General features: G+C 35.2%; 1 protein-coding gene across 8 annotated transcripts in view; it reads left to right on the top strand.

Annotated features, from left to right (window-relative positions):
* The window catches only part of LOC113111849 (actin-binding LIM protein 2-like), a 57,390-nt gene that overhangs the window by 25,229 nt on the left and 13,238 nt on the right, over window positions 1-18,923 (top strand). For 3 of the 8 annotated variants that reach the window (XM_026277005.1, XM_026277007.1, XM_026277004.1), the window contains exons 3-14: window positions 2,279-2,462; window positions 7,215-7,327; window positions 7,489-7,615; window positions 7,856-7,949; window positions 11,653-11,740; window positions 12,499-12,557; window positions 13,706-13,756; window positions 14,660-14,737; window positions 14,876-15,019; window positions 15,396-15,428; window positions 15,924-16,041; window positions 17,062-17,295. In XM_026277005.1, the coding sequence (XP_026132790.1) occupies window positions 2,279-2,462; window positions 7,215-7,327; window positions 7,489-7,615; window positions 7,856-7,949; window positions 11,653-11,740; window positions 12,499-12,557; window positions 13,706-13,756; window positions 14,660-14,737; window positions 14,876-15,019; window positions 15,396-15,428; window positions 15,924-16,041; window positions 17,062-17,295 (1,323 nt within the window). Of the gene's footprint in view, window positions 1-2,278; window positions 2,463-7,214; window positions 7,328-7,488; window positions 7,616-7,855; window positions 7,950-11,652; window positions 11,741-12,498; window positions 12,558-13,705; window positions 13,757-14,659; window positions 14,738-14,875; window positions 15,020-15,395; window positions 15,429-15,923; window positions 16,042-17,061; window positions 17,296-17,631; window positions 17,713-18,923 lie in introns of all 8 variants that reach the window. The other 5 variants (XM_026277011.1, XM_026277010.1, XM_026277008.1 and 2 more) reach the window with 4 other exon arrangements.

Raw genomic sequence — 18,923 nt, 5'->3', positions numbered from 1 at the left:
GGATGCACTCACTATAATATACTGGGATTGTTTACTGCTCAGGAGTTGTTCTTTTAGAGCAAAATGTTTTATATGTTTCAACTTATTCTCAAATGTTTCTCCTGATATTCATTAAAAATAAACAGACACACTGAGGCAATTGTTGACTTGCAGTAAGAATAAAAAGCAATAAAATGAATATGGATCGCATAGTCCAGATTAGATTTTGCATTGAGTTTTTCCTTCTGTACTGAAAATTTGTTTTATTAATTTTTTTATAATGTTATATTATATTTGGATTTTACAGAGCAAATTTTCTGTTGTATTTGTTTAACATGTTAAAAAGCTGTGGTTGGAAGAACAGATTCGAAAAAAACAACAACTAAAATACAGTATACAGTACAGTATAAGGTGTATACAGTATAAGGTGCACACAAATAAAAAACACCATCATTGTAACGGACATGACACTTAATAATACAATAATGTTAACAACATAATATGTAACGTACTGCCCAGAGATACATACCTGTAAAAGAAAAGAAAAGAAAAAAAACAGTTGTTTAAATGAAAAAAAAACATAAAATGAGAAGTTTCAAACAGGAAATTCTGGGAATGTCAATTTACTGTTTTTCACTGTTAATTTATAACAGTTTATAATATATGACTTGTTCCTATTTGCTTTTTAAAACTGTACAGTATTTATTGTAAAATTACATTAGATGTATTACATTGTTATTTTTTATGGTATATAGTAGGGAAGCTTAATGCTAACCAATTAACAGTTGTTGTTTTTTACCATAACATTTTTAATAGTGCTGTCAAACAATTGATCGCATCCAAAATAAAAGTTTTTCTTTACATAATATACGTATGTGTACTATGTATATTTATTATGTATATACAGTATAAATACACACACATACAGTTAATATTTTGTAAATATTTACATGAATATATTTATATTCTTATATTTTATATATATAGAACCTATAACATGTTTTTCTTAAATTCTTAAATATATACATGCATGTGTTTTGTATTTGTATATAAATAATAAATATATGCATTATACACATATATTATGTAAACAAAAACTTTTATTTTGGATGCGATGAATCGTTTGACAGCACTTATTTTTAGTGTTTTATTGCTAAAATGATAAAAGCAGACAACTAAGAACTGAAGAAAGAGGTGCAGTTGTTGTTGTCTGTTATTCACAATGAGAGATCTCAGCTCTGGACTGACAGAAAGAAAAGCCATGGGAGAGAAGGAAATTCCACAGTTATCATTTACCTCAGAGGAGGTGGAAAATGGATCAGCCCTGAGAATGATATCATCGGAGCGTGTCTGTGTGTATTATGTTCCTGATGTGGTTCCTGTTTTAGTGGAAAAATGACTGTGAGAAAAGGAAAGAGAGAGTGGGGAGAGATTGAGTTATTCAATGAGGGAGAGGGGAAAATTAGAGGAAGGTTGTGTTTGATTTAGTTTTGTCCTGTCCACTCATGCACCTGCCTGGTCTCCAGTCTCCATCTGCCTGGATCATGTCATGATGTGCTTATTAGAAACACAATAATTACTCTGCTCACATAAACAAACGGACACACACCCAAACACATGATTTGGGTAGTCATTATATCATTATGGGTAATACGCATATTTATTCCTCAGACCCATTAATCACAAACCAGTTTTCATTTTGACAGCACATTTTGATTCAGTTAAACTCATAGCCTTTTGACTAAAATGCCATTTAGTTTCAGTCATCTGAATTGTTTAGTCTGGTTTTAGTTAACTAAATATGGTTTTAGTCAAATTTAGCCTATAGTATACTAAAATCTAACGGGTTGAGTTACAGTAAAATGCATTTATTAAGCATTTATCTCATATTTCCAAAATCATTATTCATTATATAATATATAACTTATTATATATTTTATCATTATATATCTTAAAATGAAAATAAAATAAACACTTCAAATTAAGAAGATGATTTCTGACTGGATCTCTTCCTAAATCATCCCTCCCTAACATTTTCCCCTTATATTTCAATATATTTTTGTCATATTAGATTATATACCCATTTATAGTCTATATTAGATGTTTGTTAATTAGAGCACTGACTATTAGTGACTATAAATGGAAGCACCAACAGGTTTCTTCTCAATCCTCACCAAAATTTATAATTTTCAGGTTTTGCACACATTCAAGTGACTTGAATTCTGGAAATGTTATGTTATCAATAAAGATGAACACATTGTAGCAATAACTATCTCTCTCTCTTTTTTTTTTCTTGCAGTTTGTGGATGTGATTTGGCTCAGGGAGGGTTTTTTGTGCGTCAGGGCGAGTTTATCTGCACTCTGGATTATCAGCGACTCTATGGCACCCGCTGCTTCAGTTGTGAAGAGTTCATTGAAGGAGAAGTTGTGTCCGCCCTGGGCAAGACATACCATCCACGCTGCTTTGTCTGTGCCATCTGCAAGTAAGACACGCATCCAGACACACTAACATATATTCACTTCGGTCCTTTAACAGTTTTAGCTTTATGTTTTCAGTTTAACATTTCCATTTGGATAAGGTACAGCAGCAGTAACCAAATTCTAAATGTTAACCATATATGTGACCCTGGAGCACAAAACCTCCATATGTAGCACGTGTATATTTGTAGCAATAGCTAACATTACATTGTATGGGTCAAAATGATAGATTTTTATTTTATGCCAAAATCATTAGGATAATAAGTAAAGATCATGTTCCATGAAGATATTTAGTAAATTTCCTAATGTAAATATGTCAAAACGTAATATTTGATTAGTAATATGCATTGCTAAGAAGTTAATTTAACTTTAAAGGCCTTTTTCTCAATATTTGTTTTCACCCTCAGATACCAGATTTTCAAATAGTAGCATCTCAGCCAAATATAGTCCTAACAAACTATACATCAATGGAAAGCTTATTTATTCAGCTTTAATGTACATTTGAATTGATCCTTATGACTAGTTTTGTGGTTCAGGGTCACATTACAATCAATATCAGTTTTATCATTCATAATGATTTACACAGTGTCTTAATGATAATAAAACAAAATTATACTTCTCCTTCTTCAGACAGTAACAGTAATTGCTTCCTATTAATTTCTTTAAGTGTAATTATATTATGTAATTAATGTGGACAAAAATTACTTGCATGTATAAATTAAAAAATACATATTTTTTAATGAAATTATTATTATTATTGCACAATTTATAATATTTTAAACATTTATATTTATTATTATAAATACAAAACGCAAGGTATGTTTTTTTTTCTTCATACCTTTACAAATGAAAAAAAGAATAGGTTTAGTAGGTGTCAATGCAATGTCCGAGAATGCTGTTGTATTGCTAAGTTAAAAAAAAAAGAAGAAAAAAAGACAAATGCTGTGTGAAATGCATCTTTTTTTAGATTCAGCACTTCCTGCATGCAAGGTTTTGCACTGGATGCACAAATTCCATTTATATCTCATGGAGATTCAAACTAAATGTCCTTACTATGTTTTCGTGTGTGCATTCATACTAGCTCGTGTAGCTGCCATTTGTGGTGTTTTATTTCGAAATGTTCTGCAGCTGACTCTGTGTGTGAGTGAATTTTATGGGAAGGCAATCTTGTTACTCAGGGAGGGGAAGGAAAGGGGACCCGCCAGCTTTCAGTAAGAATGTTAAGTGTATGCTCTGCTCCCGGGACACTTATTTCCAGAGTGGTGTAGGGTGTCCCTCAGTCTCTGAATGGATGTTGTGTATGTGCGTGCGACATGTTGAACAGAACGTGGCCCTCCTATATTTCCATAGCGATGCCCATGTTTCTGTGGACATGGTGTACCCATTTGGTATCTTGGGTGCGACTGGATTTACCTCGTAAATAGTAGTTACTCTGGATGACTTTATCTAACCTATTCCAACACAAAGTGTTTCTACATCTGCTAATCAGAAATTATTGTTACGGCTATTATTATAAGTTTAATGGCAGGCTAGTAGGTGTGAACAGAGGTCTACAAAACTAAATGATGACCTTTTTACAAACTAAACTGGCCCAACAACCACAGAAACAGAGTAATCATTGTTATATCAAGACAAACAGACAACCAGTATCCATTACAGAGTTTTGGACAACATAGACTAGCTCGTTAGTTTTAAATTCACTGTCAGGCGATGGTGTGTTAATTGGACATGGACTTTCACTCTTGCTTTGGGTGATGAGAGCATGAGCCAATGATCAACATACTGTGATATCATCAGCTCTCGTACTGAACTATCAGCCAAAGAGATGATTGGACATGTGCCATCATAAGCCTAAGTCTTATAATGGTCTGCTTCAACTAAAAGGTCTTATGCCTGCCATGTTCCTTGTGGTGTAGCACCAGAAAATGATTGAATGTAATAATATAAGATTAATTCACTTTAAACTTCTGTGGAATGAAAAAGTTGAGGTGAGGTAGAAAATTCAGGATGTTTATTTTCATACACTCTAAAACCAGTTATTTATCAATACGAAGACTATATATAGCTATTTTGGATGCTGCTTAATTTGAAAAGCAATAAAATGTTGGTTAATTAGATTTTTGGAATTGTCATTTTTTATTTAATTTGGTGAAGTTTAAACTACATAAACTATTTGTATTACAATGTTATATTTATTTAATATCAAGAAAATATTTTTTATGATCTCTTTTAATCTACACTGTGCTCAAAAATATACAGTGGTGGCCAACATTATTAGAACACTAGTTTCACCATCTTAAAATTATTTTAAGCCAGTTATTTCTATCTTTTGCTGTAGTGTGTCAGTAGGAAATATCAGTTTACATTTCCAAACATTCATTTTGACATTAATTTTAATAATCCAGTATGATTTTTCCAGTAAGTGAACAGCCAGAGATCTGATCTCATCATCATCAGCCTGTCTGGAATAAAATGAAGATCAAACTGAGACAGACTCAATCCAGAAACTTCTCCAGGATGCTTCAAGAGACCTACCTGCAAAGCTACCTGAAAAACTATGCACAAGTGCACCTAGGGCAAAAGCTGCTTTAAAGGTGCCATCTGTAAAATCAAGTCATACTCCACATTCCATACCAGATGGGGGCAGTATGCCTCAATAAAGTGAATTGGTCTACTCTAGAGTAACAAACGAGAAACGGCATAGTCTCTATGCTCCGCCCCTACCTTCACAACAACACTACAGCCATAACCGAAGCCTAAGAGGAAGTTTTGCCTCCAGAGGAATGTTGGGTGATGTCAAGTGATTTTGAAACATGACATCTTTAAGCTACTCCCCTTCACCTTTACCTGTCAATATGTTCCTATTCGTTTTGTTCATATTACATTTTGAGTTGTATATACACATTATTTGAATTAAATTAATTTGACAGACAGCATTCTGTCAACATCATTGGTCAACATCAGACACCTGATGTTGACCAAGCTAGCACCAACCAATCTAGCTGCCAACTCTCAAGCATTCACCGTGAGACACACACAATTGACTCTTTTCACACGCTTTCACGCCACACATCAATTTTTTCACGCACAGAATAACCACGAAGCAAAGAGGACACGGAGACCAACAGACTAGACAGAGCAGGTTAGTTATGATCTAATAAAATGGGTAACGTTAAGTTATAGCTAGTTAATTATCAAACGCAGCTACGGTTAGCCATCGCTAACATTAGCACGTTGATCGAACAGCCTTCCATACATTTCTATGTTATAACTTCCCGAAAACAAATACACAAACATATAAAACAAACTTCTAGCGAAATACTAACAGCATCTAACTTACCAATCCAAAAGAAATGTTGCAAGTTCGGAGTCGAACCTCATTTCTTTCAGGTCCATCAGTTGTCTCCAGCGATTAAAAGCAGTGCCGATGTTTACTCTGGTTCGGCTCCTTTTCTTATCGGATTTTTTTGTGATTCCGAGCGCGGTTGTTTCCCTGTAGCGGGTGGTGGTCTCTTGCCAAGGGCTTGAGCCATCCTTTCTCTCTCTTCCCTGAACTGAAATTAAGTACTGGGCTGTACTTTCCACATGATTGACATCAGGTTCAGGTACGCCCACAAGCCGTGCAAGTTATTAGTGTATTGCAGGTTGGCTGGTGGTAATGTTGCCGCATACCGCCTCCCATGGCCGAAACTGGTATTACGACACTTGTCGGGCCGGGGCTAGTAATGCTAATGCTAATTAAGGTTGATATCTCTCCAGCAATATAACTTGACATTTTTTTAATGACATCATCACCCTTATTTCTTCTCATTCTTTTGATGCGTGTAGGTCATGTTATTAATATTTTTACCTCAATTTTTGCATATGGCACCTTTAAATATAATGGATGGTCAGACCAAATGTTAATTTAGTTATTTGAAGTTAATTTAAAAAAGCTCCTTGTTTTACACAATTTTTACACAAGGGCCTAAAACTTTTAACAGTACTGTTGCTTTGCAAGTAGGTTTCTTGAAGCATCTTGGATTCAATACCAAAATAAGCATCAAACAAGTAGTACAAAGATATATGTAATATAGATGTAATATAGATGAAATGCTGTACAGTATTTGATGCTGCAAGCATTTTGATTGATTTTCTTTTTGTGTGTGTGAGTATGTGAAGGTCAGACTAATATCTTAGTAATTATTTGCTAAAACCCTATCAAGAGCTCTGAAATCTCATATACATTTATGTTTAAAATAAGTATGCATGCAAAAACATTTCATTTAATATGAAAATATCTAAATGAGTACGAAAGCTTGGATCTGCTATAGCTTTAGAAGACTTTCTTTTAGCTTGTTTTAGGGCACTTTCTTTGTCATTTTAAAGACTGGCCGCCTTCATTCTCATTGCTTTTAAATACATGCTAAATGTCACCGTTTGTAAATAATAGAAAGTTTCCCTTTTTTAGTTTATGCTAATTAAATTGTGGGTGAACTCTGCCTTTTAGAATGCATCTGCCTTTGCTTATGCTAAGTTATTTGATTTAATTTAAAAGATTAACGAAGCAGTAATTCTTACAATGTTTGCCAACTGCAAATGTGCTAAAAAAAATTGTTCTGTCACCCTTTTGTGGGTTTTTCAGAATGTAGTGTCCCTGCATCTGATCCTAATTGAAAATGGTTTGAGAAACTAGTGTAAAGTTCATCCTCATGTGAAAGTGACTTTATAACTTTAGTGAATGATGAGGTGACTCTGTGTGTGTGTATTTCTGGCAGGCAGCCGTTTCCAGCTGGGGGCCGCGTGACGTTTAATGGCAAGGAGTGCGTTTGTGAGAAATGCACTCAGCCTGTGCCAGTCAACAGCACCGCTTCACCACAGGCTGTGCACAGTGAGTACTCTGTGTTTCTGCATTGCAATCTATTCCATCCTGTGCTAGTCTCTTTCTCTTACACATACACTCCCTCATTCATTTCCTAAATGTCTGCAATGACAGCTTTCCATGCCATTTCATTAGTACTACACTACACTTTTGTCTCGCTCTCTCTGCAGATTGCTGCGGCTGTGGAAAGGAGTTTAAAAATGAGCAGTCTCTGGTGGCGCTGGACAAGCACTGGCATCTTGGCTGCTTCAAGTGCAAAGTGTGCAATAAAGTGCTTAATGCAGAATATATCAGCAAGTTAGTCTCACTGTTACTCTTCTCTGTGTGATTGTGTAGATGGGTGCTTGTGTGTGCTTTATCGATCGTAGTAATGTGATCTGCAAGCCTGCTGAACCCTCTGGAAGCACTCAACATTATTGATGTGCTGTATTATGAAAGAATGGGGGATTCTCATGGCCAGAGAGCAAACAGAGATCTGTCACCATCCTTGAGTGCTAGAGAAATACATCTTCTGTAATGAGTGTTGATGTTCTGCAGGGACGGGATCCCCTACTGTGAGGCAGACTACCACGCCATGTTCGGCATCCAGTGTGAAACCTGCAAGAAATACATCACTGGAAAAGTACTTGAGGTTTGAAGAAATCTTTTCTATTTGTCAGGGGTCCTTTAATGAATGGATTCATTAATAGATTGAAGTAGATGAATGGATGGCTTAATTATATTGTTAACATTGCTTAGTCCACATGAAATCCAAAGCAAGCCTTATTTCTTTTTTTTAAAGACCAAAAATGCAATTGAAAGTTTGGACAGTGTCATTTATATACTATTTTAGTATTCTTAATATTTTTTAAACTAGCCTTCAGTACTAGATTTTTGTTAGGTGTTTTAGTTTTTCATTTTCATTTAGGATTTGGTCACTTTGTTGTGTTTTTGTCATTTTTGTTAGTTTAAAACAATATTTCTGTTTAGCTGTAGCTTTTTTTTTTACTTTATCCTAAACTTATTTATTTCAGGTAGTTGACAAGGCATCTATATAAAAATAAATATACTAAAATCTATTTTAAATCAATTTGTTTCATTTTTTGCGATTGACGACGTGATTGAGAATGTTGTGATAAGTAGGCTGTACCAACTTTGTAACTCATTACCCCCCCCCCCCAAACACTGGACAATGCAGACATATGTAGCGAATACAGGAAACTATCAATCAAGAAGGTATCAGGATTATGAGTTATTTTTATTTTTGTTTATTTTTATTAATCACTTGGATTAATCATTCATTTTGACAGCACTAATGTTTATTGTAAATAGACAACCATACAAGGGTTATTGTTAAGCCTGTCCTCGGTACACCAATGTTCCTGTCTATTGCCCTCACAGATTCCTGCAGCTAAGCTTGGATGTACATTTACATTCCATTAAAGGTTATTGATGACATTCCTCTGAAGTTTGACTTTTTGCACCATTACAAAACTTACAGGCAACTAGTCATCATATCTCTAGTTCTTTAATGTATTTGCATCGTACTAAAATGCATTTATTTTCAATGGGCATACAGTATATGCAGCTGAAACGGGTAGCCTAGTGCATGAACATTTTAATATAACATTATAGTCATTATGGCCTATGGCCTTTAGAAAAATGTTTTTTTTTTGAGGAGGTGGGGTAGTGCACAATAGGCCCCTGTGGCATGGCCTAAGCTTTTGTTCTTAATGGCATTTTTTTCCTTACATTACTTTTACTTTTATACCTTAAGTAGTTTTAAAACCAGTACTTTTACACTTTTACTTGAGTAAAAAGCTTGAGTTGACAACTTCTAAAAAAGTATTTTTAAGCCCTAGTATCTATACTTCTACTTGAGTAATGTGTTCAAAGTAAACAGAGAAATAAAGCCATTTTATCCATATTCTGTTTCTCTCTGAAATGTCACATTACTAAGTAAAATGGCTAGTTAATGCCATTTCATGTTGACTTTATAGCAAGACTTTTTAGCAAGAGTTTTTTCATATCTTTGCTTTGAGTGTGTGTGAAAGGCTTTTATTCTCATCTGAGAGCTTCAGGCTGGTTCTGTGTAACCACAGTGGTCATGTTCACTCTTAGAAATAAAGGTTATTTATAATGCCATAGAAGAACCTTTTTGCCTAAATGGTTCCATAAAGAATCTTTAACATCTGAAGAACCCTTCAGGTTTTTGTTTCACAAAAGGTTCTTCAGATTATAAGTTAAGAGATATGATTGAATGGTTCTTCCTTGGAGCCAAAAATGGTTCTTCTATGGCATCTCAGTGTTTGAGGGGGCAGAAGATGAGTGGTTGCTTCCAAAGACAATCTCAGACAGTCAATTCACAACCCATCTGAAGCCTAATTACAGTATAGTGCAATATATCTCCTCATTTTGTGTCTCCTTCTCACTCTTTCTGTTTGTTCACTCCGTTTTCTTCTTACATGCAAACTCTTCCTCATTTTTCTTTATACAGCTATTTTGTTACACCCTAAAAGCACCCTATTTGATGTAGTTGTTCTTTGTATCTGCTAAGTTTCCCATTAGTGGTCTCATATGAGTAAATGTTTCTTGTAAAAATTCTTAAGTTAGGTGTGCATTTCATATCTGTCACATATACATAAAGATCTACAGCTTTGTGTACTTTAAAGCTCTATAAATAAGTGTATCTGTGTGTTTGTCGGGATTGGGATACTGTTGCTATAGAGAGTGTCCCTTTGGCACTGCCACTTGCTCTCAGTAACCTAAAATTAGCTGGAGTCACTGTGTGACATCATGGGTTAAGATGGTAGTTTTAACTACACAATTGCTTTGCCAAGTGCTTTGAGTGGATTTAAAATAAACAATATCTTGGCTTTTTTTTGCCCTCAGCAACATTTTTACATGAACTGAGGTCTAGTTGATACAGGTATCCTAATGCTTGCAAGAATAATTAGCCCATCTTTCAGGAGTAATGCCAGGTCGCAAGCCTAGACAGCATCGGGGTACTGAGGTTATCAAAGGTAAAGGATTTTATTCTGTATTTGAGGAGATTTTTTAAACAGTTTGTTCCATTTGTTGTTGTTTTAAAGTATGTAACAGAAAGAGAGCACAAACAGAGCATGATTTACAGGTCCTATTTACTCTGTAGCATTTACTGGGAATTGTATCTGAGCCTGAAATGTCATGACATTTTGAGTGGCAAGACTCTAACTGTGTTGAAAGTGAATGGAGAGGAGGAGGGGAGGAGTAGATTTTCCAGCGCATGTTTTGATACATGAGAAATGAAATCACTAAAAGAAGTGTGACACAGCATGCTGAAAATTTCCAGTCATAGTCTTTCGGGACTTAATGAAGGTTGATGAAAAATGGATGACAGGGAAATATAAAAGACTTATTTTACTAATCTGTACTCTTTCAGGATGAAGAGAGCTATTTATCTTGTGAACTAAATCTAACCTGGAAAGGACACCAATATTTAAAGGAATATTGCAAAATTACAGCCTGACAGAGCTCATAATAAACACTAAAATGATTGATAACCAGCTTAATTTATTGAAAGTTAGAGAGAATGAGATAGAGAAGGACAAGCCTTTATCTAGTACACCACCATGCATTAGTCTGGGATCAGTAAGATGTTTTGAAAGAAATGAATTATGAAAAAAATGACTTAAATTTATATATATATATATATATATATATATATATATATATATATATATATATATATATATATATATATATATATATATATATATATATACAGAAAATCCATAAAAATATATAATTGTTTAAATAATAAACAGCACAGCCATTTTCAATAGGGATTTTTTTTTTCCTGAGAATCAAATCAGCATATTAGAATGATTTTTTTAAGGATCACATGAAACTAAAGGTAAGCCTATATTTTCAAAAACCTTTGAATAGTAGTGTATATAAATTATACTAATAACATTTATTTATGGCATATTATTTGTCTGAAATGCCCATTTTATATCCCAAGGCTGAAAGAGGGCAAAAAAAGACATACCGAATGTTTTATTTTGTATATTTTTATGTAAGAGTTTTCAAATGAAATGTGGCTGTCAGAAGTGAAGTGTGGCAGCTTGCATTTGTGGTCCCTCTACTGTTCAGACACAGTTACTGCAGACGGTGTCCCCACTATCAAATTGCATTTGAACTGCAAATAAAGTGAATTAGTTGAGGAATAAAGCAATTAATTACTTTGTTAAGAGAATTAAGACAAATGTAGACTTTAAAATCCACCAATTTGAGTAAATAAAGTGTATTCACTGAGAGATTTCTGCAGTGAAGGCGAATGACTGATATGTGTTCTGCTTTGTGTTTATCTGCAGGCTGGAGAAAAACACTATCATCCCACATGTGCCAGATGTGCACGTTGTGACCAGATGTTTGGGGAGGGGGAGGAGATGTACCTGCAAGGTCATTTAAACATCATCAAATTTGCATGATTTGCTTCAGATACTTGGTTTTTATTTTTAAACATTGCCTCATTGCCTCATTGTTTTATTTGTAAATGATTTTAATGTGACAATTCATGTGTCAACCTTTTACAGGTTATATATAAAAATAAATAAAAAACAATGTAAAATTTTAGTATACTTAAAAAACAACATATCTATACTGACAAATACAAGAATTGATAGTTTGTTTTGTATTTTTAACAGTGATAGACAGTCATACGGAGCTAGACCAGCTCAAACCAGTCACATCCAAAACCTGAATACATTCCATTGTTGATTGTCTTACATTATAAAGAAGAAAAGACACATTTGACATAAGATAAACATGGTTTTATTTATTCTCTCGTGTCCCACCTCAAACGTTGCAATACTTCAGTATCTCGTTGAACTCTGTGCAGTGATTTACCACAGAAACTCACTGCAGTGCAGTTTTTCAAAGGAGATTTATAGTCCGATGTGCTTTAAAAAGCAGAATCAGTTAGAAGCCTTTTTTCAGTCTGGCTAAAATAAAATGAAAGGCTGCTGACTCATTCAAAGGGTGAATGATTGTGTTGATTTGAACGCCAGTAATGAATGCAACTGACCTCCAGTTAGTTCAAATGATTGCAGAAGTGGCTCAAGAAAATGAAATTGTGCCATTTTGAGTGTCAATACTTCTGAAAGCCTGCGTATTTTTAACATGGACTTGCAAGTTATTTTTGGCTTTCTCTTTCACAGGTTCTTCCATCTGGCATCCTCCTTGCAGACAGGCAGCACGAATGGAGGAGAAGAGTAAGGTAAATCTAACACAACTGTGACTGAAGACGGGGAGTGAATTCACTAAAAAGATGCAGCACAAAAACCTGCATCTAATGTATCTGTAGTTTAATTTGACCAGGAACTAAATGATCTGAAACAGAGTCATTCACTTGTTGTAAATCAGGCGTATTAATGTAATGCACCTTATTAAATATACTCAATACTTTATCAAACAGAAAATGGGCTGACGGTTTTTCAAATACGTTTAGCTTGTGGCCGCTGTTATTCATGAAGGAATGGAGAAGTGTTTAATTGGGCAAGTGTTTCAGATGCATGTTGTTGTCGAGTGCATTTTTGGCTTTCATAGTGCTGATTATGGTGCCTGGATCACTGTGGTGGAGTGATGTTGTACAGTCCCAGTAAACTAAGCAAGATTGTGGTAGTCTGGTGTGTCAAGCTCATAGAACCATCCTGCAAGTTGGAGAACTTCTCTATATACATTTTGCATGGTTGTGCTGTATAGTGTCTTAATTTCTTAAGAGAATCGGGCACTAAATCAACGCTGACAGTGTGTGCAAATAAACACAGCTATCAGATTTTTATCGACTTGAATACCATTAAAAACTAAAGTCTAGAATCAGTGACAGACTCTAAAAAGACAGTCAGCAGAGGTGTGGGATTTAAATTATATCCTTAACGGGATAGTTCACCCGAAAATGAAAATTCTGTCACCATTTACTCACCCTCATGTTATTTCAAACCTGTATGAGTTGGTTTCTTATGTTGAACACAAAAGAAGATATTTTGAAGTTTGCTGGTAATCAAACAGTTAGTGGTTCCCATTGATTTCCATAGTAGGAAATTAAATACTATGGTAGTCAATGGGAACCAACAACTGTTTGATTACCAGCAAACTTCAAAATATCTTCTTTTGTGTTCAACATAAGAAACCAACTCATACAGGTTTGAAATTACATGAGGGTGAGTAAATTAAATCATAATTTTCATTTTTGAGTGAACTATCCCTTTAATATCTTACAAATTTAAAAATGAGCTCTGGCTTAGGTAGTAGACATGCTCTAAAAAAAATATTACGCAAAATCATTTAACATGAGGTTCAGTTAGTTAAACAAAGGTGATATGCAGTATGTGGAAGCGCTTCACTGTAACAACCCTTTTCCTGCAGAAACAGGTGCGGATTCAGCTCAGTGATCTTCATTCCAATGTACCTGAGCAGGTTTGTGACATGCGGCCCTCTCCCCTCTGCATGGGCTTACTTCCCAACCTGCTTTTAGTTTTAATAGAGTGCTCACTAAAGTCCAAAACGGGGCTGTCAGGCTTCCACCACTCCCACCCAGTAAAAAACTGGAACCAAAGAACAGGTTTAAACATTGTGTGGCTATACAGAAGACACTGTGAATCAACCCTGAATGCATTACTTACAAATAAAATCATAAATAAATCTTTCGCAATATTGTAATAAGATACTTAGTGGGGGTTTTTTTCATGATAGTTTACTGTACCAACTTACAGTAATCTCCCGTATGTCCTTTATGCCATTTAAAATAAAAAATAAAAATAAAAACTCAATAAGAATTTTAGTCTTCTCAATTTTAAATATATAAACATCATTGCCAGATACACTGACTCGAGAAGCAAAATTGCTTAAAATAATAAGCCTTTTAAGAGAATATGTCTTATATTACATTCTTACAACATATATTAATAAATCTATAACCAAACTTGTATAGGATTATATAGGTTACTAAATAAAAAAACCTATTTACTATATCATGTTTGTTTACTTTTTCCTGACAAAATACAGATAATTTTTATGTTTTATTGCATTTCACTGTGTTATATCTGTTCCTGTATAACACCGAAAAAAAAGTATTGTTCTGTCCTAACGGCAAAACCTTTACTATCTTTCTGTTGATTCCTTTATAACCTGTGTGAAAACTGATAAACTGTTGTTAGTGCCACACAATAGTAACAGCCACATTGGAATTGATCTATAATCACTTATGTTACTTTGTACAGGGTTTAAATCAAGTCAACAAAATGCCTTTTGGTTGCTGTATTTTTATCCTTTTATGGTTTAGTGTTTTTTAGTTTTTCTCATCTCGTTTTTTGTTTCCAGGTGACGAGAACATCCTCTGAGAGCATCACCTCTGCTCCTGCCTCCAGTGCATCGGGCTCCCCTAGCAGAGTTATCTATGTAAGTACATTTGAAAATTATTTTATTTGTTCATTTTCATTTGCTCAAGATCACCACCAGTGGGCAGCAACACAAAAGCCTACAAATAACTATATGCATAGAGAGAGTTTCAAAGCCATAAAGTTGCACTTTCTTAAGGCAAAGCTGGGTGATGAACATCTGGACTACAAGGACCTGGCTGCTCTTCCTAAAATCAAAGCGATCTACAACATTGACAGACCTGACATGCTCTCATACTCGCCCTATGTGAGCTACCCTGTGGAGGACAGGACTTTTGGAGAGGTACAAGTACATACCCTCATACAGGCTTACAAGAGGGAATAACATATACATGTCTTCAATTTGCTGTTTCCGATTTTTGACCGTTTTATTTATCTTTTTAGGTGACTTAAAAGCAAAATAACTGCATAATTACTCATGCAACAGCTACATCATTCATTTGTTACAATAGTGCCATTTTTAAATGTAATCATCTTTACTCATCATCCAGCTTCATAGCAACCTGGCTTGGCCAAAAATCATAATTTTGCTAATTCATTGAAGTGTTACAGTAGTTTCAGTAGTGTAACTTAGTTAGGGGGAAATACATTTTTTTTTCATGAACGTGTCTATCATTGCATTCAAGTCCATTTTACTCATTGGCTTTCTTTGTTTACAGTCACCCCAGCAACTCACCCCTACTCCAACTGAGGTATAGTAGAGTTAACATGAAAACAACTGGACCCGTTCTTGTTTCTTTGGGTCTTGTTCACTAATCATGCCTTACAATATATACTGTACATATCTAATTTTTATTCAGAATCTGAACAGATTGTTACTTGAACTTATTATGTGATGAAACCATTTCTAAATGAAAATGTTACACACCTTTTCACGCACAAATATGTGCATGATTAGTGAATGAGACCTTGTTTCTTCATATTTTGTGAGCAGTATGTGAAGTAGAACAGTTGTGGTTTGGAAACATGAACAGTATTGTGTGTTTTTCACCATCTTCAGTTTGTGTAATGACTCAATGATCAGCCTATTTCTAGTTAGGACTGATTATTGCAAACTGGTCACATCTGATTCTTTCGCAGCTTTATAGTCCTCCTGTGTGTCCCAGTGCCATAGTGATTGCCGGTTAACATTGTTAATTGTCTAACGCTTTTAATTTCATACTGAAAAACTGTCTGTTTGATTCTAGGGAGATGGGGAAAAGTCTCCTCGGCAGAGGAGGCCCTCCAGCCCAAGCTCCAACAGCTCTTTAGGGGGTTATGGCCGCTATACGCCTTCCCGCTCGCCTCAGACCTACAGCAGACCAGGTATCCCTCCACATACATGATGATACTTCTGGACACAAAGTCATTCTTATCTGCACAGTTATTGTTTAACTACACTATGTTGTCAAGAGTACCTTCTAATGAACATGTTTGACTACTTTAGTAATTCCCATGAGAACAAATCTTATTGTTTAAGCATATAATGATATTCTAGGGAATTGCTGTGCTTCTTATTTTATAGCAACAGTTTGTACAGGACCATTTTCTGTTCTAGCATGACAGTGCCTCTGTGTATAAGGCAATGTTCAAAAAGAAACTGATTCTGTAAGAACTTGACTGGTCCACAGAAAGCGAAGTCCTAATCCATGCTGCACCTTTGGTGTGACTTTAAATATATACCTTGAGCCAAAAAATCATCATCAAACACCAATGATGTGTACATATGGGCGCAGTTAGACACTTCCAAAACTGTTGCAACAGAGATGGAAAAACAATGTTTAAAAACATAAATTATATTTCCATCTTTGTTGTCACAGTTTTGGAAGTGCCTTTTTCTGTTCTAAAAATGGTGGTGCCCCAATACTTTTGTCTATATAGTGTGCAGTACGTACAGTGTATGTATATTTTATATACTTAAACAAAAATGTATCTAAATAAAAAAGATTTCTATTTTATTTAGATTTCTTTCTATTCATTAAAAAATGTCATAAAAATATTAAGAAGCACCACCAAAACTGAATGAATCAGTAAAAAATGTTTTAACAAAAGTATTAATCACAACTTTTTCAAAGTTGTACTGAAATCATCTTTTGTACAGCATTCCAAATCACTAAATTAAGAGTTCAATGCAGGTTGTAAAGACACTAGGCAGCGAGGCAGTTCACTAAGATGTGGAACAGAGCTAAAGCAATCCATTCTAAAATGACATTTCTAACCACAATAAACTGATTTGATACAGATTTCATGGAAGAAAGTAATTCAAGAATCATTTGGTTTTTTAAATATAGTTGCTGATCTCATATTACTGCCATTCTTCCCTGACTGCCTGGGTCTCTTGCTCAGAGCAATTTCTGAGTGTCAAATACAACACTCATCCAGAAAATTCCAACTTGTTGCCTGTTCCAACTTCGGGGAGGAGTAGTGCCCATGGTAGTGCCAGAGGCTCCTCCCCACTGCCTTTGTACAGCGGCAGTGGTAGAAACACACCACAGGCAGGGAGTGGTGGCGTGGCCCTGCCCCTCAACCCCACTACTCTGGCTTTGCTCCAACAGCACAACTACATCCCTTACTTCAGAGGTACCACAGTTCTGCCTGCAGGCTTTTGCCCAGTACAAATCACCACATGCTGCATGTGTGTGAGCTTATGGTCTTGGATTTGGTTGGTACAAGATCCACTTCCCCCTGACAATATGAATGAATGAGTTCAATACTAAAAATGCTATTTTAAGAGAGCAAGACTAATGTTGCATAGTGCATGACATTCCAGCTGTTGGATTTGGATTTCAACACAAATGAACTATTGGACAAAGCTCCATAACTCAGTGCTTCATATGGGTTTAATTCACATTGAACGACTAGTGAATTAAAAACATAGAATTACTAGCCTATCCTTCATCCACCTTTCCTAAACAGGAATTGAGGCAGGATTCAAACAGGAAGCAAAGTCTGAAAGTAGGCCTAGGACAGCCCTGCACCTCAATTTGCCTTCTCACGGTAAACCCTAAAAACCAGTCCTTCTTTCACTGTGTATCACCAGTGTATTACAGTGATGTGAGATCGTAGGTGTACCACAAGGTTCAGTCCTTGGACCAGTCCATTTTTTATGCTTGCTGGTATTGTGGTTATACAGAGTTGTTATGTCCAATCATTTTGCATGGAAAACATGTTGATATTCATTATATTTGAGCTGAAGCAGTAACCAAATGCACAAAGACAAATGCGAACGTTGTTGGCAAGCATCAGTATGCATTTATTTGTTGTAATGTAGTTGATGTTGTGCTTCATCTGTTAAGGTGAAATTTTCCCCCATACATCTGATATGCAAAACGACTGTCTGTATGTTTGTGTTAATGTTGCCATTTACTTGGTGGCTGTTGTTTCTCTCTTTTCAGCATTTTCAAGTGTTTTATTTGACCTAACATTCATACTCAGACAGGCAGTAGTTTGCAGGTGGAGTTCAAAAGTCTGAGACCATGTAAAGAAATGAAAAATGTATAGAAGTTTCAGAATTTCAGAACACAGATCAATATCACAAACCTGCAGTTGATTAGTTATTTGATTAGTGATCTAGACATAATGCAAAATCTGAAGTATTTCTTAATTTTACCTCATAACATTGTTTAAAAAAATTCTTTATATTTAAAATTCTAGTTTTGTTTTTTAAATACAGATCTCAGTTTTTTGGACCTCACTGTGCATATGTAAATTCTATGAATGTATAGAATATATTGTGAATCATTTATTCATAAAGATAAGATGTCACCGTAGAGGTGGAAAGTATGATGAAACATATTTGGGTTTTGTGGTTTCTCTGCAAGACATAGAGAGAGTGGGAATAAAGTTCACAGGAGAAGATTAAAGGGTAAATTGATGAGCTGTAATTTTGGGTCAGTTTGCCAGGCACAGTGGCATAAACTTAGGCCTTGTACATAGTTCCAGGCCAAGCCTTTAATGCTGCATGAAAGTACACTGAGGTTGCGTTTGGAGTGTGCTGCTTATGATTCACTTAGCTTTCTAATTGACTTATTGGTAAAGTAGCCACACAAGAGGAACATCGCATCTTGCTAACAAATGCAAAACCTCACTGACTGTAGCTGCCTTGATCTTGTCATTTCACTGAAGATCTTGCGATGAAATGCTGCATTACACCCACTGGACATGAGAAGGGCGTTGCAATCCATAAAATCATATCTTAACGAGTAATG

Source organism: Carassius auratus, chromosome 12 (assembly GCF_003368295.1).
Source record: "Carassius auratus strain Wakin chromosome 12, ASM336829v1, whole genome shotgun sequence".
NCBI classification, from domain to species: Eukaryota; Metazoa; Chordata; class Actinopteri; order Cypriniformes; family Cyprinidae; genus Carassius; species Carassius auratus.
The sequence above is the reverse complement of the archived record's forward strand: the minus strand, read 5'-3'. Positions and strand labels throughout refer to the sequence as shown.